At 42.4% G+C, this 22,674-nt stretch overlaps 1 protein-coding gene across 8 annotated transcripts in view; it reads left to right on the top strand.

Annotated features, from left to right (window-relative positions):
- The window catches only part of CCDC178 (coiled-coil domain containing 178), a 476,741-nt gene that overhangs the window by 378,088 nt on the left and 75,979 nt on the right, over positions 1-22,674 (top strand). For all 8 annotated transcript variants that reach the window (XM_073631538.1, XM_073631535.1, XM_073631531.1 and 5 more), the window contains exon 19: positions 16,744-16,878. In XM_073631538.1, the coding sequence (XP_073487639.1) occupies positions 16,744-16,878 (135 nt within the window). The remainder of the gene's footprint in view (positions 1-16,743; positions 16,879-22,674) is intronic.

Raw genomic sequence — 22,674 nt, 5'->3', positions numbered from 1 at the left:
TCTTAAAGAGCCAACGTACAGCTACAACAGCTCGCCCAGGGGAGCCATCTTGCTGCAGTATAACTGCGGCGGCTGGATGGGAACCGGTTAAAGTGATTGTAAACAATCACCTTTTAAAACAACCAATTCACTTTAATATAGATATGAAAGACAAAACGTGTGTGTGTGTGTGTGTGTGTGTGTGTGTGTATAGATATAAAAATTCATTATAAATAGCTTTCTTCCCTTTTTTATAAGTGATCACATTCCCTCTGTTCTCAGCTGCATAAGAGCTGGGGGGGGGGGGGGGGGGGATCAGCAGCACACTGATCTTCCCAGTGAATGGCTGTGTAGCAGGGGCGTGTCAGGACCAGTCTGATCATTGGAGGGGAGCAGGCTGAGTTCCCAGCATTGCTAGAGAACTGACCACAGTGTGCTCTGCTGCTTAGTGTGGTCAGTTTTTAATAGGAAAGCAGAGGGACTTGCAGGAACACCAAGGATTTCATACAATGGAAGCAATACAAAGAGAACAGGATACTTCCTCATACAAGTACATGGTACACCATCCACATATCAGGAATATGACATTTTGGGGTAACAAACACTTTAAAGCGGACCACATTTTTCAAAATAAGACTTTGCACGATTGTAACCCCCCACCCCATGCCATAATCTTTTTTTCCATGTTTTTATCCGTTTTTGCTAGTAAAAAATATTTTTTGCAAGTGTGGGCAGGTATAGAGTTGTTGTATATGCTGTGTACAGCAACCAAGCAAAGTCTACACACTTATCAAGTGTGAGTTAGAACACAAATAACAAATAACATCAGATGCTATGGATTATAGTAATAATATTTTCTATAAATGATTCCTCCTATCTGACCTTATTTCCCCCTATACTATATAAATTACTGCACTCACGTAAAATCGTATTTTTTTTTTTTTTTTTTTTAATGGCTCTGAGCACAATGCTGCATTTCAGATCTGTATGCAGCTGTGTGTTTTGCTCCATAGACAACAATGCACCCATGTTCAGATCTGTAAAAAAAAAAAAAAAAAAAAAAAAATCACAGTTTGAAACTGAAGCATTTTTTTTTTTTTTTTTTTTACAGATCTGAAAACGCTGTGATGTGTGTGGGTTTTTTTTTTAGTTTTTTTTTTTTTTTTTCACTTGTGTGTAAGAGGCCATATATTATACATGCACACTGTGCATTGTGATTCGTATTATATTCATATTTTGCTTTTTCACAATTTACCCTCAATGATACAAAAATGATTGGACACGTACAGGAAAAAGGTAGTATCAAAAGAGAACATGTAGGTTAGAAAGGTTTGTTGTTGAGAAAAGTGTTTTTATTACTCCCCCAAGCATGTTATATAAAAAGCATCATGGGTATTATGGAGTTGACATAATAGTACTCAACGTATAGCACTTTATGTAGTGATCCCAGCAGAAACTGGCAAGGCATGTAGAAAAGTACAGTTTATGAAAGTGTAGTGAATTGTTAAGATTATGGTCTCTGCAACTTCTTTGACAAACACACAGCCTTAATTGACTATCAAGCTTGAAGAACTCTGCATTCAGATTGGTCAGGAGAGTTCCAGACCATTGAGATTGTGCTGTAACAGCACCACGGATTCTTTGAATGCATTAATTTGCATATCAGCTGTGGCAATAGCAGTGCATGATGATGACATTGCATTACTTGTTATGTCGTGCTTGGTAACTAATACAAAATTAGACTGTTAAATATAAAGCAGCAATGTGATCCAAACTGTTAATTATGCTGAAAGAATAATAAATATTAAAGGCACATTAAAATGTGCTTTATTGCATTGCACATTAATAACATTATTGTTTACTGGGTTTATGTTTTGTTGTTTTGTTTTATTTTTATTTTTTTTCTCTGTGCAGACTTTGCAGCAAAGATGTTCATTGACAAACATAGTACTATTTAGCTATCACTGATGTTAACACAAAAATAGATTTATGAGATAGTAAACAAGAATTTGTTTCTCGATTAATTTAAGGCTAGGCACATATTTAAACAGCAATACTCTCTGTAGTTCATTTCCAAACTGCATCTAGTTTTAGTGAGGATCATGTGCTTAGTATACGTGACTACATTAATAGTAGATCTGGTGTGATGTACTGTATGCCCAAGGGACCAATTCAAACCTTTGCCTGCTTTAACACAAATGTTTTAATGCATTGAGGCACGTTACAATTTAAAGTATAAATAAAGGCAAGACTTTTTCTTTTAGTTTTGGATAGAGTGGAGAGAGATTAGAACCCCTGTCAGTTCTTATTGCTGTCTGTGCCCCCATTTAGGAGACTCACCCTCTCTATTTGCCCTGTGTAAAAGAAAATCCCAAATTTTGGGTTGTCCCCAGAAACGTAATAGTGGGGGAAATCTTCCAATGGGCACAATAGTTCTGGTGACCTGGGGGATCCCAAGGAGTTCCCTGAATTTGCAGGAATTTCCTCTCACTTCCTGTTTGGCGATGGCACAGGAAGTGAAGGGAAATCTCCGCAATGGGACACAGATGGCGACAAAATCAATCTGACAGGGGTTACAACCCTCCATTGCTCTATCCAAAATAAAAAAAAAAGTTTTGCCTTTTAGTTCTACATTAAGGCAGCCCAGTCATTTTGAATGTGCCCCTGAATGCTTCAAGAAATACACCTGCACTATTATTGACAATGCAGTTCACCAAATGCACACATCTGTGGGCTTTAATGCTCTGTAGTGATTACTTTAGCATATACATTATGGGGCTTATTTACGAAAGGCAAATCCACTTTGCACTGCAAGTGCACTTGGAAGTGCAGTCACTGTAAATCTGAGGGGAAGATCTGAAATGAAGGGAAGATCTGCTGATTTTATCATCCAATCATGTGCAAGCTAAAATGCTGTTTTTTATTTTCCTTGCATGTCCCCCTTGGATTTACAGCAACTGCACTTTCAAGTGCACTTGCAGTGCACTTGTAATGCAAAGTGGAAATAACCCCCGATATTACCAAAAGTATTGGGGTGCCTGCCTTTGCACGCACATGAACTTTAATGTCATTTTTTTTTTCTCTTTTGGGATAAAGGATTTACATAAATAAATAAAGGCGGATCATTGTAAGCTCCCCTGCCACTATGAAATGGTTTACAAGAAAAACAGAAAAGGAAGGCGCGCACACCTAGTCCCTTATCAGAGATAATTTATTAATAAAAAATTGTATAAAAGCGGGTACTCACAAGATGCAACTAACAAAAAGCCATAGACACAGTGTATGGACATGCATGGAACACAGGGTACCGCTAACGCATTTCGGGGGTGCACCCCCTTCCCTAGAGCTAGGCCTAGCTCTGAGAAGGGGGGGTACACACCCGAAACGCGTTAGTGCTACCCCGTGTTCCATGCATGTCCATACACTGTGTCTATGGCTTTTTGTTAGTTGCATCTTGTGAGTACCCGCTTTTATACAATTTTTCTATTGTTAAATTATCTCTGATAATGCACTAGGTGTGCGTGCCTTCTTTTCTGTTTTTCTTGTAGTTTCTTTCGGATTACCCCATCTGAGAAAGGCAGCATCCACCTAGTTCAGGAATACAATATATACCTTTCGCACTACCATTTTATCTGACAGCTGTTACTCCTCACCTTGGAAGACCTATTAGTGCTGGAAGTGACTGTGTTTTATGAAATGGTTTGTCTCATTCCTGTAAACTAATACATCTGAAAGAGAGCTTGTTCTTTTGAAAAACAGACTTACTGGCTGGATCACCAGAATAATAGAGAGAAAAAAGAAGGTGAATGCAGCCATCAAATCTAAGAAATGGTAGTCTGCCACATAATACATGTTTGCTTTTGGGTTTAATACCTCTTTAATGCATACATGTACAAGGTCTAGTTTACATGTAGCACTATGTCAATATACATTGTGGATAAAAGTTTTATTTTCTGTTTTTTGGTGCAACAATGTGCATCATGGGGCCTATAGAAGTCATGCATTTTCATGCCCCATTATAAAAGCACCCAAAGAATGTATCTTAACCACTTCAGCCCCGGAACGATTTACCCCCTTCCTGACCAGAGCACTTTTTGCGATCCGGCACTGTCGCTTTAACTGACAATTGCGCGGTTGTGCGACGTTGCACCCAAACAAAATTGACGTCCTTTTCTTCCCACAAATAGAGCTTTCTTTTGGTATTTGATCACCTCTGCGGTTTTTACTTTTTGCGCTATAAACAAAAAAAGAGTGACAATTTTTAAAAAAAAGCAATTTTTTTTACTTTTTGCTATAATAAATATCCCCAAAAAATATATAAAAAAAAAACACATTTCTTTCTCAGTTTAGGCTGATATGTATTCTTCTACATATTTTTGGTAAAAAAAAAAATCCGCAATAAGCGTATATTGATTGTTTTGTGCAAAAGTTATAGCGTCTACAAAATAGGGGATAGATTTATGGCATTTTTATTAATTTTTTTTTTTTTTATTAGTAATAGCGACGATCTACGATTTGTTTTTTTATCGTGACTGCGACATTATGGCGGACACATCGGACACTTTTGACACTATTTTGGGACCATTGCCATTTATACAGCGATCAGTGCTATAAAAATGCACTGATTACTGTGTAAATGACACTGGCAGGGAATGGGTTAAACACTAGGGGGCGATCAAGGGGTTAAGTGTGTCCTAGGGAGTGATTCTAACTGTGGGGAGGATTGCCTCACTACAACATGGCAGAGATCACTGCTCCCAATGACAGGGAGTAGTAGATCTGTCATGTTGCTAGGCAGAACAGGGAAATGCCTTGTTTACAAAGGCATCTCCCCGTTCTTCCGCTCCGTGACACAATCGTGGGCCCCCAGCGGACATCGAGTCCGCAGGTCCTGCGGGCAAGGTCACAAAGTATGCGGCGCCTGTCCACAATGCCGCAATTTAAAGGGGACGTACCTGTATGCCCATTTGCCCAGCCATGCCATTGTGCCGACGTATATCATCGTGCGCTGGCCGGCAAGTGGTTAATGCATAAAGGTGTATACTTGAATGATAACTGATTGGGAAGGAATACTTTGTATATTAATTTGCCTACCTGTAATGTTCCACAGTGGCATGTGGTGTTTTGAGGTTTTTTGGTTGAGCTCCTATTCTTCCTGCTGCTGTGCAGATTCAAATTTACATCAGATATTTCTTCACTTTTTATCAAACAACATAAGAAATAGGACTTGCATATCTAGTAATATTTCATTTCTTTCATTATGCACTAAATTAAAAAAAAATCTTCTTCAGAAATGCTTTTATATTTGTTACTGGGGTTTACTTGCAATAGTGTGTGTGTTTTTTTTTTTTTTTTTTTTTTTTTTTTTTTTATCGTGCAAATCAGTTTTCTTTATTATTGTTGTTATTAGGAGGCAAACAAGCAAAACAATGTACAGTGCAGGTTGTGTCCAAAAATACAGAGAATGGATTAGCGTTCAAAAAACAATATAGGTACAAATGAGATAAAGTGGCTGGTCACAGGTTATTTATTAGGTACACCTGTTCAATTGCTTGGTAACACAAATTACTAATCAGCCAATCACATGGCAGCAACTCCATGCATTTAGGCATCTAGACATGGTGAAGACAACTTGATGACGTTCAAACCGAGCATCAGAATGGGGAAGGAAAGGGATTTAAGTGACTTTGGACATGGAATGGTTGTTCTGAGTATTTCAAAAACTGCTAATTTACTGGAATTTTCACGCATAACCATCTCTGGGGTTTACAGAGAATGGTCCAAAAAAAGAGAAAATATCCAGTGAGCAGCAGTTGTGTGGAGGAAAATGCCTTGTTAGAGGAGAATGGGCAGACTGGTTTGAGATGATAGAAAGGCAACAGTAACTCAAATAACGACTTGTTACAACCAAAGTATGCAGAATACCATCTCTGAACGCACAACACATTGAACCTTGAAGCAGATGGGCTACAGCAGCAGAAGACCACACCAGGTGCCACTCCTGTCAGCTAACAAAAAGGAAAAACTCTCATGTCACCCGCAAACCACCTCAATCCCAATATATGCAACAAAATACAGGAAATCGCCCCGGGACTTTAAATGAGGTGAATGTGGTTAGCCAACAATTGATAGAGTAAATGCAGTCTCAAAATGTATTAAAATTGTCATGCAAACATAAACATGAATCAAAGCCAAGCCATTGAAATGATACATAGAGTAAAAAATGTCATTACATGTATCATGGTTTAAAATGTAAATTGCAAAGTACACGGGCATGAAAAGTTTTCCAACATGTTTCGCAAGACCATTCTCACTTCATCAGGGGTAGATGCGTGTGTAGTACATCTGTAGGGGTATAATGAACCAAATAAGTATCAACACAGAGATGGTATAGTGACAATTAGTCAAGAGGGTCCAAAGCGCATGGCCCTATACTCACCACAGGCTGGATCAGACTACCAAATGCTGAATACCCAGAGGCAGCAGCATTGAGCGTCAGGCTTGGGAGTTGAAGAGGCAGAGGAAAACCCAAACCAACAGAGCACAAACGGGGGGAAGACATGGCCAGGATGGGGGCGTGTGTCACCAAAGATCTCCCAATATGCATTAATAATATCAACTGAAACATAAATGCATATGTATCAATAAATGCTATCATAACAGCATAAAAGTAAAGTAGTATACGCCCATACCATTATTCAACCAGATTGTTTCATGCATATACACACTTATATGATTTACTTTACTTATCATATACTACTTTACATATGCATTTATGTTTCAGTTGACATTATTAATAGATATTGGGAGATCTTTGATGACACACGCCCCCATCCTGGCCATGTCTGCCCCCGTTTGTGCTCTGTTGGGTTGGTTTTTCCTCTGCCTCCTCAGCTCCCGAGCCGGACGCTCATTACTGCTGCCTCTGGGTATTCAGCATTTGGTAGTCTGATCCAGCCTGTGGTGAGTATAGGGCCATGCCCTTTGGACCCTCTTGACTCATTGTCACTATACCATCTCTGTGTTGATACTTATTTGGTTCATTATACCCCCTACAGATGTACTACACATGCATCTACCCCTGATGAAGTGAGCATGGTCTTGCGAAATGCGTTGGGATACTTTTCAGGCCTGTGTACTTTACACGTATCATGGTATAAAATGTAATTGGCAATGACCTTTTTTACTGTATGTATCATTGGCTTGGCTATGATTCATGTTTATGTTTGCATGACAATTTTTATTAAATTTTGAGACTGCATTTACTCTGTCAATTGTTGGCCAAGTTCCGGGGCAATTTCCTGTATTTTGCTCCTGTCAGCTAAGAACAGGAAACTGATGCTAAAATTCTCACAGGCTCACCAAAATTGGACAATAGATTGTAAAAATGTTGCTTGGTCTGATGAGTCTCGATTTCAGCTGCAGCATTCAGATGGTAGAGTCAGAATTTGGCATAAACAGCATGAAAGCATGGATTCATCCTGCCTTGTATCAACAGTTCAGGCTGGTGGTGGTGGTGTAATAGTGTGGGGGATATCTTCTTGGCACACTTTGGGGCCCTTAGTACCAATTAAGTATCATTTAAATGCCAAGACCTACCTGAGTATTGTTGCTGACCATGTCCATCCCTTTATGACTACAGTGTACCCATCTTCTGATGGCTCCTTCCAGCAGGATAATGCACCATGTCACAAAGCTCCAATCATCTCACCACTGGTTTCTTGAACGTGGCAATGAGTTCACTGTACTCCAATGGCCTCCACAGTCACCAGATCTCAATCCAATAGCGCACCTTTTGGATGTGGTGGAATGGGAGATTCACATCATGGATGTGAAGCCAACAAATCTGCAGCAACTCTGTAATGCTATCATGTCAATAAGGATCAGCACAAAGGTAGAGTTATTACAAAAACCTGAAAAAGTGTGGTCTTCAGATACCTCCACATCTTTAGAAGCTGAACGGCAACATTGCAGAAGAAAGGCAGAAAAAGAAACCAGAAAGAAAATAGAAGAAAGGGGAAAATGAAAGAAAAAAAGTAAACAAAAAAGGGGAAGGGGGCATTGAGGGTGCAATAATAGTTTTGAAAATCATACTTTAAATACGTTCTACTGACCAAGTGGACCTGAGAGACCAGACCATTGGTCTTCTAGTTGTCTAGTGATGGCTGCATTATCTTTCAGAAAAATACCATCATCAGAACAGGTAAAATAGTTTAGTGTTATAAATAGGCTAAAGCTAGATTGGTATTCCCTCTAGAGTACAGCTGCAGTCATATAACAGAAAAGTGCACACTGGACATATATCCGTTTAGATCACTGATCATTGTGGTGACTTCAAGAGAACATTAGTCAGTTTGGATTTGTTAATGGTCATTGCTTTTTTTTTTTTTTTTTTTTTATACGTGATTTATTCAGAATATACTGTACATAAATTGCTTCACTATAACCACTGACCCATATAAATGTAGCACTACCCCCTGGAGGGGTCCCTGTATGTTGTAGATTACCCCAGGTCTCCCTAGCTAATACAGAGGCTGCCAGTCACAAGCACAGCTCCATGCACACCTATAGGCTGAGGGGGGGAGTTTCAGCCCCCCCACCCCAATGATCAATGTGAGGACAAATTTCTAGCACAAATCCCTATAGATGCACATACACATGAAAGGGCTACAGTAAGTCTTACAATGTCACAGGAGCTGGCTGCTACCCAGCTTACACAAGTAGTTGCTCGGTGAGGGAGATAAAAGCTCCTTCTCCAGACCAGGACTTCAGAACAATGCCCTCCTGCAAAATTCTTTTAGTCTGTCATGAATGAAGTATAGACTGCCATTGCTGGCCTTCTTCCATCATTGCTAGTTATTTGGTTGTGTTTTATTTCAACATGTTTGGGCCACAGACATGGAACAAGCATGCTTTAAATGTGTCAGAATACTTTAGTTCTGTAATTATTCCAGGCCAACGACTAAGACAATATTGTAACCAATGCATTAACTTAGCAGCCAAGAAACTAACATTTGCAAAATGAGAAGTCAGAAGTGGCTATTATAATTCTCAAGAGGAACAAGGTTACAAGTTGGGAAAAGAGGCAGTCAATTTGGTGCAGAGATCTTGCCAGTGGAGTACTTAAAGCTAAACCTCAGACAGATAAAAAAAAAAAAATTAATATATATACAGTATATCACAAACATGAGTACACCCCTCACGTTTTTGTAAATATTTTATTCAATTTTTTCATGTGACAACACTGAAGAAATGGCACTTTGCTACAATGTAAAGTAGTGAGTGTACAGCTTGTATAATGCCCCGTACACACGGTCGGACATTGATCGGACATTCAGACAACAAAATCCATGGATTTTTTCAGACGGATGTTGGCTCAAACTTGTTTTGCATACACACGGTCGCACAAAGTTGTCGGAAGATCCGATCGTTCTGAACGCGGTGACGTAAAACACGTACGTCGGGACTATAAACGGGGCAGTAGCCAATAGCTTTCGTCTCAATTTATTCTGACCATGCGTGGCACTTTGTGCGTCGGAATTGTCCACACACGGTCGGAATTTACGCAAACGGATTTTGTTGTCGGAAAATTTTATAGCCTGCTCCCAAACTTTTGTGTGTTGAAATTCCGATGGAAAAAGTCTGTTGGAGCCCACACACGGTTGGAATTTCTGACAACAAGCTCCGATCGCACATATTCCGTCGGAAAGTCAGAACGTGTGTACAGGGCATAACAGTGTACATTTGCTGTCCCCTCAAAATAACTCAACACACAGCCATTAATGTCTAAACCGCTGGCAACAAAAGTGAGTACACCTCTAAGTGAAAATGTCTAAACTGGGCCCAATTAGCCATTTTCCCTCCCCGGTGTCATGTGACTCATTAGTGTTACAAGGTCTCAGGTGTGAATGGAGAGCAGGTGAGTTAAATTTTGTGTTTTATCGCTCTCACTCGCTCTTACTGGTCAATGGAAGTTCAACCTGACACCTCATGGCAAAGAACTCTCTGAGGATCAGAAAAAATGAATTGTTGCGCTATATAAAGATGGCCTAGGCCAGGGATATGCAATTAGTGGACCTCCAGCTGTTGCAGAACTACAAGTCCCATGAGGCATGGGACTTGTAGGTTTGCAACAGCTGGAGGTCCGCTAATTGCATATCCCTGGCCTAGGCTATGAGAAGATTGCCGTGACCCTGAAACTGAGCTGCAGCACGGTAACCAAGACCATACAGCGGTTTAACAGAACAGGTTCCACTCAGAACAGGCCTCGCCATGGTCGACCAAAGCAGTTGAGTGCACATGCTCAGCATCATATCCGGAGGTTGTCTTTGGGAAATAGATGTATGAGTGCTGCCAGCATTGCTGCAGAGGTTGAAGGGGTGGGGGGTCAGCCTGTCAGTGCTCAGACCATACACCGCACACTGCATCAAATTGGTCTCCATGACTGTCGTCCCAGAAGGAAGCCTCTTCTAGAGATGATGCACAAGAAAGCCTGCAAACAGTTTACTGAAGACAAGCAGACTATGGGCATGGATTACCGGAACCATGTCCTGTGGTCTGATGAGGCCAAGATAAACTTATTTGGTTCAGATGGTGTCAATCGTGTGTGGCAGCAACCAGGTGAGGAGTACAAAGACAAGTGTTTCTTGCCTACAGTCAAGCATGGTGGTGGGAGTGTCATGGTCTGGGGCTGCATGAGTGCTGCCAGCACTGGGGAGCTACAGTTCATCGTGGGAACTATGAATGCCAACATGTACTGTGGCATGCTGAAGCAGAGTATGAACCCCTCCCTTCGGAGACTGGGCCTCGGGGCAGTATTCCAACATGATAACGACCTCAAACACACCTCCAAGACGACCACTGCCTTACTAAATAAGCTGAGGGTAAAGGTGATGGACTGGCTAAGCATGTCTCCAGACCTAAACCCTATTGAGTATCTGTGGGACATCCTCGAACGGAAGGTGGAGGAGCGCAAGGTCTCTAATATCCACCAGCTCTGTGATGACATCATGGAGTGGAAGAGCAACCTGTGAAGCTCTGGTGAACTCCATGCACAAGAGGGTTAAGGCAGTGCTGGAAAATAATGGTGGCCATACAAAATATTGACACTTTGGGTCCAATTTGGACATTTTCACTTAGGGGTGTACTCACTTTTGTTACCAGCGGTTTAGACATTAATGGCTGTGTGTTGAGTTATTTTGAGGGGACAGCAAATTTACACTGTTATACAAGCTGTACACTCACTACTTTACATTGTAGCAAAGTGTCATTTCTTCAGTGTTGTCACATGAAAAGATATAATAAAATATTTACAAAAACGTGGGGGGTGTACTCACTTTTGTGAGATACTGTATATTATTGTGAGTGAAGGAATAAAATAGTGTCCCCTTCCCACGTACATCATGCTGACTGGACAAGGAAGGAGTGTGGGCTACACACTTGTAAGAGCCCTTTCACAGCAGGCGTTGGCGGTAAAGCGGCGGTATTTTTAGCGCCGCTTTACCGTCGTTTTAATGGCACTATTCGGCCCCGCTAGTGGCCGAAAAAGGGTTAAAACCGCCCACAAAGCGGCGGTTTGCCAGCGCTGCCCCATTGTTTTCAATGGGCAGGGGCGCTTTAGGAGCGGTGTATACACCGCTCCTACAGCGTTGCAAAGACTTTTTTTACCGTCCTGCAAGCGCATCGCTCCAGTGTGAATGAAGGCCTCTTGAGCCCCCTCCCTTTGGAAAGAGAGCCTTCACTGATGGGGGCATGGCCAGGTGCCGGACAAGAAAGATGATTGGTGGAAACACATGGGATGGGCCTGAGCACAGGGAACATGTGCCCCAGGGAATACTGGGTCTTTCAGAAGAATTGGATGGAAGAGCCTGCCCACCCTCCCGCCCTTCTTTTCCTCTCTTACAGTATGTCACAGCTTGCTGCGGTTCCTTGACCTTGCCAGCATTTAAAGTTGCTGTAATGGGCTATGCCCTTGATGGAAAATTGGAAGTAGGCTGTCTGTCCAGCACTTATGGTAAGGACAGGCCCCACTTCCCCCTTTTGGAATTGAGTGCTCACAGTACGACTGTGACCGACACTGGTTAAATGTGTTCACATGTTACGTGTTTGGTATTTAATAAAGCTGTGGCCTTGCCCTTTCCAACCGAATGGTTGTAAATGTTTTATTTAATGGGGTAAAAGGGCAAGGGTAGTGGGGGATTTGATCCCATTGGTTTACATTAATTGGGACCTAGGCCCATTGCTCCTCAGCAGTCAAGCCCACTGTAGCGCCTGTAAAGCGCCTCAGTGTGAAAGGGGTCTATGTCATAAACTCTGCTCACTCTGTTGTCTCCTCCTTTCAGTGTAATCGCCAGCAGCACATGTACATGCAGCAGAGCCTGATTGGTTTCCAGTTGACTCTTCCCCTCTCAGTCTGCTGTGCAATGGATAACAAAGGGCTGATATTAAATCATATTTAGGTACATTAACCTAACTGTTCAGAAAAGTACATATACACTCACCAGTCACTTTATTAGGTGCCCCTGTTCAATTGCTTGATAACACAAATTGCTAATTAGTCAGCAACTCAATGCGTTTAGGCATCTAGACGTGGTGAAGATGACTTGAACTGAACATGTGTGTACAGTACACAAGCTAGGACAGGAGGATAGGATAGTGTGAGCAGATGAACAAAATCATCAGCATGCTGCTCCTTATTTGCCTAGTCAGCAAGTTGGGGGTATGTTTTTAGCAGAAATGTTCTTCTGCTTCTGTAGTGGAGGCTGAAAGATTGGCCAAACCAAATTAAAGAAAAAAGATCGGCCTATCATAATAATGGTTTAGTAGCAGTAGCCTTTGCTTTGTATATAGGGCAGAACATAAGTATTTCCACCTAGCAGCACCGGGGTTGTTGGTTTGAATCTCAGCCACAGCATTGGTTCAAATGCCAACCATGGCATTGCCTGCATAGAGTTTGCATGTTCTCCTTGTGCCCGCGTGGGTTTCCTCCCACACTCCAAAAGTTGTGCCTGTAGGTTAATTGGCTACTCCCTGAATTTGGCCCTAGTATGTGTATGTATGAATGAGTTAGGAACCTTAGATTGTAAGCTCCTTGAGGGCAGGGACTGGTGTGAATGTACAATATACTGTATATGTGAAACGATGTGTAAATTGTCGGTGCTATATACCTGTATAAAATAAAAAAAACAATCTGCACTACTGGCAACTCAGGCTCATTCACATTAGCATACATAGTTGCCAACAGTCCCGATTTTCCCGGGACAATCCCGATTTTGGGACCCTCGTCCCGATTGGAGAGTGTCCCGAATCGGGATTTTCCATAAGGAAAATCGGGAATGTTGGTTTTTTTTTTTTTTTTTTTTTTTTTTTTTTTGGAGCAGCGGGCTCCAGCAAAATGGCGGCCGGCGCTGCCGCTCTAGCTGCCTCTAGTGGAGAGGGGAAGGGGGCTCGATCCGTGCAGCCAATGAAGCGGCTTCTTTGGCTGCACGGCCCCTCCCCTCTCCACTGAAGCGAGCAGAAGACCCGGCGCCGTGTCTTCCTGAAAGTTCCCCAGCCCCGTACTGCGCAAGCGCTGCGCCTGCGCAGTACAGGGGGTCCGCCATTGCCGAGGGGAACTTTCTCGGCAGAACACCGGCCGCTCCTCCACTGAGCGGGGGCCGGGCTGCATTGAGGGGGGGAGGCTGCACTAACTGAGGGGGGGCTGCACTAACTGAGGGGGGGCTGCACTAACTGAGGGGGGGGCTGCAGTGAGGGGGGCTGCACTAACTGAGGGAGGGCTGCAGTGAGTGGGGCTGCAATAACTGAGGGGGGGCTGCACTAACTGAGGGGGGGCTGCACTAACTGAGGGGAGGCTGCACTGAGGGGGGCTGCACTGAGGGGGGAGGCTGTACTAACTGGGGGAGGCTGCACTGAGGGGAGGCTGCACTAACTGGGGGGGCTGCACTAAGGGGGGGAGGCTGCACTAACTGAGTGGGGCTGCATTAACTGAGGGGGGGGCTGCATTAACTGAGGGGGGGGCTGCATTAACTGAGGGGGGGCTTCACTGAGGGGGGGCTGCACTGAGGGGGGGCTGCACTAACTGAGGGGGGGCTGCACTGGCGGGGGCACCTGATGCAAGGACAGACTCTGGCGGGGGCACCTGATGCAAGGACAGACTCTGCTGGTGGCAGGCGACGTGGCTAGTGACACGCTCAGGGATCCCACTGATTCTGCATTATGGTGAGTTGAATGATTTAATTTTATATTACAATGTAATAATAGAAATAATGCGCTTCAATCATCCTGACACCATAACAACCATGGTGCCGGGATGATTGAAGCGTTAACACCAGGTGTTTGGAGTATCTTTATCTGCTGATTGTTAAACTTTCTAGAATACACATATTTCTATTGTTGTGTAGGACCTGGGGCTGCTGTCCCGTCATTCCTCTCTCCCCCTTTCCCTCTCCCCCTTTCCCTCTCCCCCTTTCCCTCTCCCCCTTTCCCTCTCCCCCTTTCCCTCTCCCCCTTTCCCTCTCCCCCTTTCCCTCTCCCCCTTTCCCTCTCCCCCTCCCCCTTTCCCTCTCCCCCTTTCCCTCTCCCCCTCCCCCTTTCCCTCTCCCCCTTTCCCTCTCCCCCTTTCCCTCTCCCTCTCCCCCTTTCCCTCTCCCCCTCCCCCTTTCCCTCTCCCCCTTTCCCTCCCCCATTCATCTCAGACTCTAACCATACCCTCTTGAGCCACGCCCACTTTCTGCGTAAGCCACGCCCACTTTCCGCGTAAGCCACGCCCATTTTTCGCCGCGGCGCGCTTCGCGCGCCGCAACTATTTTTTACTAGGCCACGCCTACAAACGAATGCCCCTCCTCCTAATTATTGATTGGCTCCGCCTACAGCAAAAAAAAGTGTCCCACATATTTTTTTTTCAATGTTGGCAACTATGCATATATACTATGTGTACACACTGGTGTGCATTGTGTGAGAGGTGGTGTTATAATACATCCCAATGTTTACTTTTGTTTAACTTTATTGAAGTGTGCAAAAATTATACTATGTGGTGCAGTGAGTAATTTTCATGCAGCATACGCCACTGCACATGAATAGTGTGAGTAAGACACATAGAAAACAATTGTCTATTTTCTCCATGGCAGGTGGCGCTCATCCATAATGGCAATGCAGTTGGAGGAGGAGATCGAGAGGAGCTTTGTTCCTCTATGCTCTGCTCAGTCACAGAGAGGCGGCATCCATTTGAATGCGTTCCATGTGACTTGGTGGCCATCTTGGGTCAGGCAGAGCCTTTTTAGGAGGGTTTGGCACACATGTTGCATAAGGATAGAGTAGGGAAAGGTCAGCTGTCTGTCAGGGACAGTGCTTCGTGTCAGGGAGAGGTTCTAGACCAGTATGGAAAGTGCACAGATACACCATCATTCCTGGAAGCCTCCCCACTTGGGTCCAGACCAGCCTGGTCGCATTCTTCACCTCGAGACAGATGCTGTCGGCACATCTGAGACCTACTGCTACTCCTCACTGCTGTACATCCTCTGAGTGCGCAAGGGCGGGTTGGGTGAGTTGCCCTGCCACCGGGCTTGTTGTGCATTACTGAATTTCAATACAGTTTTGTTTTCTGCAAACTGTACTTTGAGTGTTTACTGCTGCCACACCATGATGCATCACTCCACAAGCTCAGTGAAAGGGCCCTAACCGTGTAAACTGAAAAATTCTGAAAAAAGGCACTTTTGGTCATCTTGGGGGGCTAGTGATCTCCAAAGTGACAGTTGTCAACTGAGTGATCACTGTGCACTAATTGCATGGTAACCATACTGGCACTCTAGCACAGGAGCATAGCCAGTACTTTAGAGGTGACAAGCATGTTATGTTTCCCCATGACACTTTTAGAGGAATAAAAAATACTATATTCTCTTTTCTATTGCGCTTTGTTATTATATATATATATTTTTTTTCATTTTATCAGTGTAAACACAGAAGTGCTATGTGGTTCTTGGGCTGTGATACCTTTTTATATCACATCCAGTGTCACTTTTCAAAATCCGCATATTTTGTAGCTGAGCTTGGTTCAGGTACATGTTCACGTGTCACATGTTCACCACAAGCTAGATTAATAGGGAGTAGTGTGTGGAATTTATATCCTGTTATTGTTCTCCCTCCGCATTTGATGGCTGAGTTAATTCTCTTTAGTTTTGTCATGCTCTGCAGCACACATTGCCTGCCTATGATGAGCTTTACAAGAAGAAGAAGTAAAAACACAATGTCCATCAAAGTCCTAACCTTGCATCTTAAATGTACTGCTGACCTGATGTGCTTTTCCAAAAGCCGCAGAGGATTCCTTTTCTATGGAAAAAAACAAAAAGGGTTCAATATGTCCTAAAGCTATCGGTTTTGAGTTAAACTGGGTGAAGTAGAAATATTTTACTCATCAGCTTTGCAGTCACAGAGTTTGCTTCAGCTAGAACAAAACTGCTGAGGCATTTAGAGAAAATTAACCCCCCATCCTGGCAGCCAGATGTGACTGGTTTCTGATGAATGCACATGAGTGGGCTGAAAAATCAAGAGACTGTGAAATTCCTGTCAGGTCTGTACAGTGCAGAATGGGCTATTGACTGCTTTCTATATTTCCCTCCATCATTCTTCTTGAACACTGCCATTAATTTCCTCTCCTGCTCTGACTTGTGTTTTTTTTTTTTTTTTCACCCCCTCCTCCTTCTCTTACTCCTCTCCTTATATTTTTTTTTTTTTTTTTTTTTTACTTTTTATTTTATTTATTTATTTCAGATCTCAGTACTGCAGAGCAGGATGCACCGGGCTCTGGTGGAGTTTTTCAAACAACGAGGCCTCTATAACCAGGCCGGGCTGGCTCACTTCCAGGCTGCCTCTCAGGAGAATTCTCAGAAAATATTAGCCGTGCAGGTAGGTGATTGTAAGGAAGTACCGAAGATCATCGTGATCTAGATTGAAAAGAAAATGATGCGAAGGGTGATGAAGCTTCTAAACCATATGCCGGCAGGGTTTCATCAATTTTCGAACCTCCTTCATAAACTGAAAATGGATGAAGGATGACTTAAAATGATGCATAGCCGTGCAGGTGGATGCTACTTTACCTAGATCTATACCTGTCTCTGTAACTATTATGTTAACACAGAGGGGAGTTGTTAGAAGTGGACGTTTAACTTTTTCATAACCATCAGGATATTGTATTTACTTTTGAGCAGAGAAATATTGGCTACAAGACTTTTCTTATTTTCAGATATGAGCAAAATTGAGAGTTTTCATTTCCCTGAAAATTTGGTGAAGTGCATTGGAGTCAACGGGGAAGGCAGAATAAAGGACTTTATAATGTTCTTTTTATCTCTAATTTTACACTTTAACATTGCCATGTGACTTTGTGACTGGCACGGCAAAGTGAGAGGGGCATTGGCAAAATCCTGCAACTGTTGGTCAGTCATATACACCGTTCCAATACCATGAGGAGCCAGAAGGTTTTTATCTTTAAGGGTCTGTTCATACATACTGCGTTATACTGCACTGAAAGAATGCAGGTCACATCATGGACACATAGAAAACAGTTGTTTTCTATGTGTCCTGTTCAAACCGCAAAGCTGGTGCCATGCGCAGTGTGTTGCATTGCATTAAAATGCTACATGTTGGCATTTTAACACAATGAAATTCATGTCATCCCGTTATTAGGTAGCCTTAGGAAGTGGAGCGTGTGTAGTGGAAAGCTGGCTAGTGAGGTGTCTCAATGTCAGGGTTTATAGAAATAAACGAGTTTGTAAGCCATATGTTAGACATCCTATTTACCAATGCCTGTCCAAAAACATGTTAATTTCCCTCTCTCTGTCTCTCTCTCATTTTTTTTTTTTACCCTCTTTCTCTCACTCCCTCTCTCAACCAAAAAAGAAGAAAAGGATGTGATGTCAGAGGAAATAACCTATAAGTAATTTAACATGCATAAAAACTCATCTCAATTCATTTCGATGGCAATGCATTTCCATTTTTCAAGCATCTTTATGCATGTTTATGTGTGAACAGGCCCTAATTCACACATTAACATTCTCATGTTTTTACTACTTTAGGAGTTTTTTTAAGCTTTACTGAGACCTCCTGGTACAATACAACAAGGGGGGTACTTCAGCTGCTGCCAAACACTGTCTGTGAACAATACAAGTTTAGGTATTGTGCCTGCACCCACCTCACTTTGCTTTGCCATTCACAAAGCATGGCAGAAATGTCATCTCTGTGCTGTGTTCTGTGAATGGCACAGTAGAGGGAAGGGGTCATAGGCATAACCCTGAAAGCAGAATGAAAAAAAAAAAGTTGAAAGCATTATTTTCTATTTTTATGATGCACAATGGTTTAGCATACCGGCCATCACCCAGTCAGGGCATACAGGGAGAGTACACAAAATTGATACCTTACTTAGCAAACTGATCATTGAAAAGGACACTAAAAATACAGAGTGTGTGGATAAGTGCCAAATTAAATTTAAAGCAGCAGCACAAGATGACCAGTTCATTTTTTTTCTACTTAGCACTGCTCTAATTTAACTAGTAATTGTGCGGTCATGCAATGATGTACCCAAATGATGTTTATAACATTTGTTTGTAGAAATAGAGCTTTCTTTGGTGGTATTTGATCACCACTGGGTTTTTTATTTTTTATTATATAAACGAAAAAAAATAACAATTTTGAAAACAATCCCAACATTTTTATTTTCTGTTATAAAACATATCAAATAAAAAAATAAAATTTCCTCATAAATTAAGGCTAAAATGTATTCTGCTACATGTCTTTAGTAAAAAAAAAAAGCAATAAGTTTTACAAACTATGGTGTGTGTGTGTGTGTGTGTGTATTTATTTTATTCTAGTAATGGTGGTGATCAGCAACCTATAGGGGGACTGTGATAGTGCAATCTGACACTAACTAACACTGGGTGGGAGGTAGGCAAACTGACTGACACTGACGTCCCCAGTGACACTAATACAGTGATAATACTATACACTGTCACTGTACTAGTGACACTGGCTGGGAAGAGGTTAACATCTTGACATAATCAAGGGCATAAGTGTGTGCCTAACCAGTGTTAATGTGTGTAATGTGTTCTGCTTTTTACTAAAATATATTTGTTTCCTCTCTCTGCTTTGCTCTTTATTGCAGAAGAGACATATTTTTGGTAAAAAAAAATGGCAATAGGTGTATATTGATTGCTTTGGGCATCGCGCCTACAAACTATGGGATAGATTTAGGGACTTTTATTTTTTTAATTGTTTTTACTGGTGACGCCGGCGATCTGTGATTTTTAGCGGGACTGCGACATTGAGACAAATCTGACCCCAAATGACACTTTTTGGGGACCAGTGACATTATTACATTGTTTAGTGCTAAAAAAATGCACTGATCAATGTAAAAATGACACTGGCAGGGACAGGGTTAACTGTGTTCTCTAGGTGTGGTCTAGGGGGGATGGACTACCTTGGTCATGACAGAGATCACTGTTTCCGATCACTGGGAACCGTAGATCTGTCATGTCATCTGTCAGAGTGAGTATCCACCTTGTTTGCAAAGGCAGATCCCCACTCTGCCTCTGTACTAGGCAATCGCCGGTCACCGGTGGACATCGAGTTGGCCCGACCCGCGGGCACGCTCGTGCAGCAGGCGCAAGTGCGCGCCAGCGGCGTGCGAGTGCGCGCAACTATGCCTGCACGAGCTGACGTACAATGACGCCGATTCACGCAGTGGAGCCAACCAGTACAACTGCGGCGGCTGGTCCTTAATTGGTTAAAGTACCATTTCAGTCTTCGCGGGACTTGTGTCTTTTTCCAACCAGACTACCTATGTAACAACATGGGCAACCAGAACACATCGGTAGCTGCGCTAATTGATATATGCATCAGGTGTTTCATCTGTGTATTTAAGAAAGCAGAGCTCTTGACTGATCCTCTTTATGAATAAGCACTCGTTTGAGAAACATGTTAACGGCACTGCTTATCCTGGTGCTGCCAGTCTGACATTGGTGTAAATAAAATTGGCAATTGGATCATGTCCCGTGGTGGTGTGCAGCCATTTGTTCCTTTTTCTATGGCAAACATAGAACATGCTGCATTTTTCCTGCACTGGACTGCACTGTTGCGCTGTAAAACGCATCAAAAATGCACTGGAACGCACCAAAAACACACTAGAACACGCATGTCCTTATTTAACCACTTCAATACCAGGCACTTATGCACCTTCCCGCCCAGACCAATTTTCAGCTTTCAGCGCTCTCACACGTTGAATGACAATTACTCAGTTATGCTACACTGTATCCAAACAAAATGTTTATCATTTTCTTCTCACAAATAGAGCTTTCTTTTGGTGGTATTTAATCACCACTGGGTTTTTTATTTTTTGCGATATAAGCGAAAAAACACACTTTTTTTAGTTTCTATTGTAAACTTTTGCAAATAAGTAATTTTCTTCATAAATTTGTGCCAAAATTTATACTGCTACATATCTTTGGTAAAAATAACCCAAATTTAGTGTATATTATTTGGTCTGTGTGAAAGTTATAGAGTCTACAAACTATGGTGCCAATCACTGAAAATTGATCACATCTGATCACACCTGATGTACTATCTCACCTGAAGGCCTATCTCATTTCTTGAGACACTTTTTGAAGTTGTAATTTTTTTCCCACAATTCTTGGGAAAATTAAGATTATTTATTTATTTTTATTTTTTTACACAAACTGGTCATATTAACAGGTTATTTCTCTCACACAGCATATGCATAATTGCAACTGCACCCCAAAATACATTCTGCTACTCCTCCTCAGTATGGTATGAGGTTTTGGAAAAAGTGGAAAAAAAAATGAAAATGCATTTTTTTTACACAAAGTTATCCATTTATAAGATATTTCTAACACATAACATGTACATAGCAAAAATGACAACCCAAAATGCATTCCTCTTCTCCTCCTGAGTATGGCAATACTACATGTGTGAGACTTTTACACAGCCTGGCCACATACAAAGGCCCAACATTGAAGTAGCACTTTCAGGTGTTCTACAAGCATAAATTGCACATCTCATTTCTCAACCACCTATTACATTTTTGAAGGCCCTGGAGCACCAGGACAATGGAATTGCCCACAAAATGACCCCATTTTGGAAAGAAAACACCCTAACGTATAATCTATGAGGCATGATGAATCTTTTGAATGTTCATTTTTTTTTTTTTCCAGAAGTTTTTGGAAAATGTGGAAAAAAAATGAAAATGCATTTTTTTTTTACACAAAGTTGTCCCTTTATAAGATATTTATAACGCATAGCATGTACATAGCAAAAATGACACCCCAAATTACATTCTGCTACTCCTCCTGAGTATGGCGATACCACATGTTTGGGACTTTTACACAGCCTAGCCACATACAGAGGCCCAAAATCCAAGTAGCACCTCCAGGCATTCTAGCAGCATTAATTACACATATCATTTTCTGACTAGGATCACATTTTTGAAGGCCCTTCATATTTCTAACACATAGCAGGTACATACCAAATAACAAAAGATTACCTGTGGTTTTAGAAGTGCAGTTGTGCAGAGGAGAGCATTGGTCCAGACAACAGGCAGGAATGAGGTCAGCGACAGCAAAAGCAATCATCCAGGCAGCAGGCAGGAACACTGTCCATAGTTCGTACAGGCAGAGATACTGTCAGCACAGCCAGAGCACAGCCAAAGCACAGGTCCAGGTAGCAGGCAGAGGTGTCCCGGCAGAAATACTGTCCAAAGTCAGTAGAGGCAGCAGTCAGAACGCTATTCTGAAGCCCCTCACATATGCCCCTCAATCCACCCCCCCCATATACATATTGTAGTCGTGGACACATTCAGGCTTTACAATGGGGCCGCGTCTTCTTTGGATCTCCACCATGGTGTCATTGTGGATGGTAGATAGGATGTGGACATCTTTCTTGTCCCTCCACTTCATGGCCAACACCTCCTCATTCCTCATGAATGCCGATTCTCTGTTTTGCAATTTTTTTGTCAACAGATTTTGTGGGAATCCCTTACGTTTTTTTTTTTGTAGCCTCCCTGGCGGTTTTCCCGAGTGTGGCTCGGGGTTAAAATTCAGCACCATTAGCGGTAACCCCGAGCCACACTCGGGATTACATTGCAGGATCCTGGTGCCTCCTTACTTACCTTGTCCTCGGGATCCTGCGATGTCCCCCGCAGTGTCCGCGGGCTGTGTCCTCCTCCGAAGCCTCTCTGTGCCAGGCTCCGTTCCCTGCGAGCGTCGCGACGCACGGGGGCAGAGCCTGGCGGCAAATTAAAAAAAAGTAAAAATCATAACACATACAGTACTGTAATCTTACAGATTACAGTACTGTATGAAATGATTTCACATCCCTTTTGGCCCATGCCCTGCATGCAGTTTTACATGATATACACTGTTCTTTCTGCCTGGAAACTGGAGATTGTCCATAGCAACCAAAAAGTGTCCCTTTACGTCAAAAGTGGCTTTAGACCAGCTAGAAAACAGCGATAGTAAATTAGAACACTTGCAGAATTGAGTGATAGTGAATCGTGGGAAAAAATTTTTATTACTATTTTTATTTTTTAAAATTATTTATTTTTATTTATTATATTATAATTTATGTTTTTGTGTTTCAAACTTTATCATACCCGGGATATCTACTAGACTCTGGTTTGGACAGATTTAAGTGTGTTAT

The sequence above is a fragment of the Aquarana catesbeiana genome, linkage group LG05, assembly GCF_042186555.1.
Source record: "Aquarana catesbeiana isolate 2022-GZ linkage group LG05, ASM4218655v1, whole genome shotgun sequence".
Lineage (NCBI taxonomy): Eukaryota > Metazoa > Chordata > Amphibia > Anura > Ranidae > Aquarana > Aquarana catesbeiana.
This window is presented reverse-complemented; position numbering and strand designations above follow the sequence as displayed.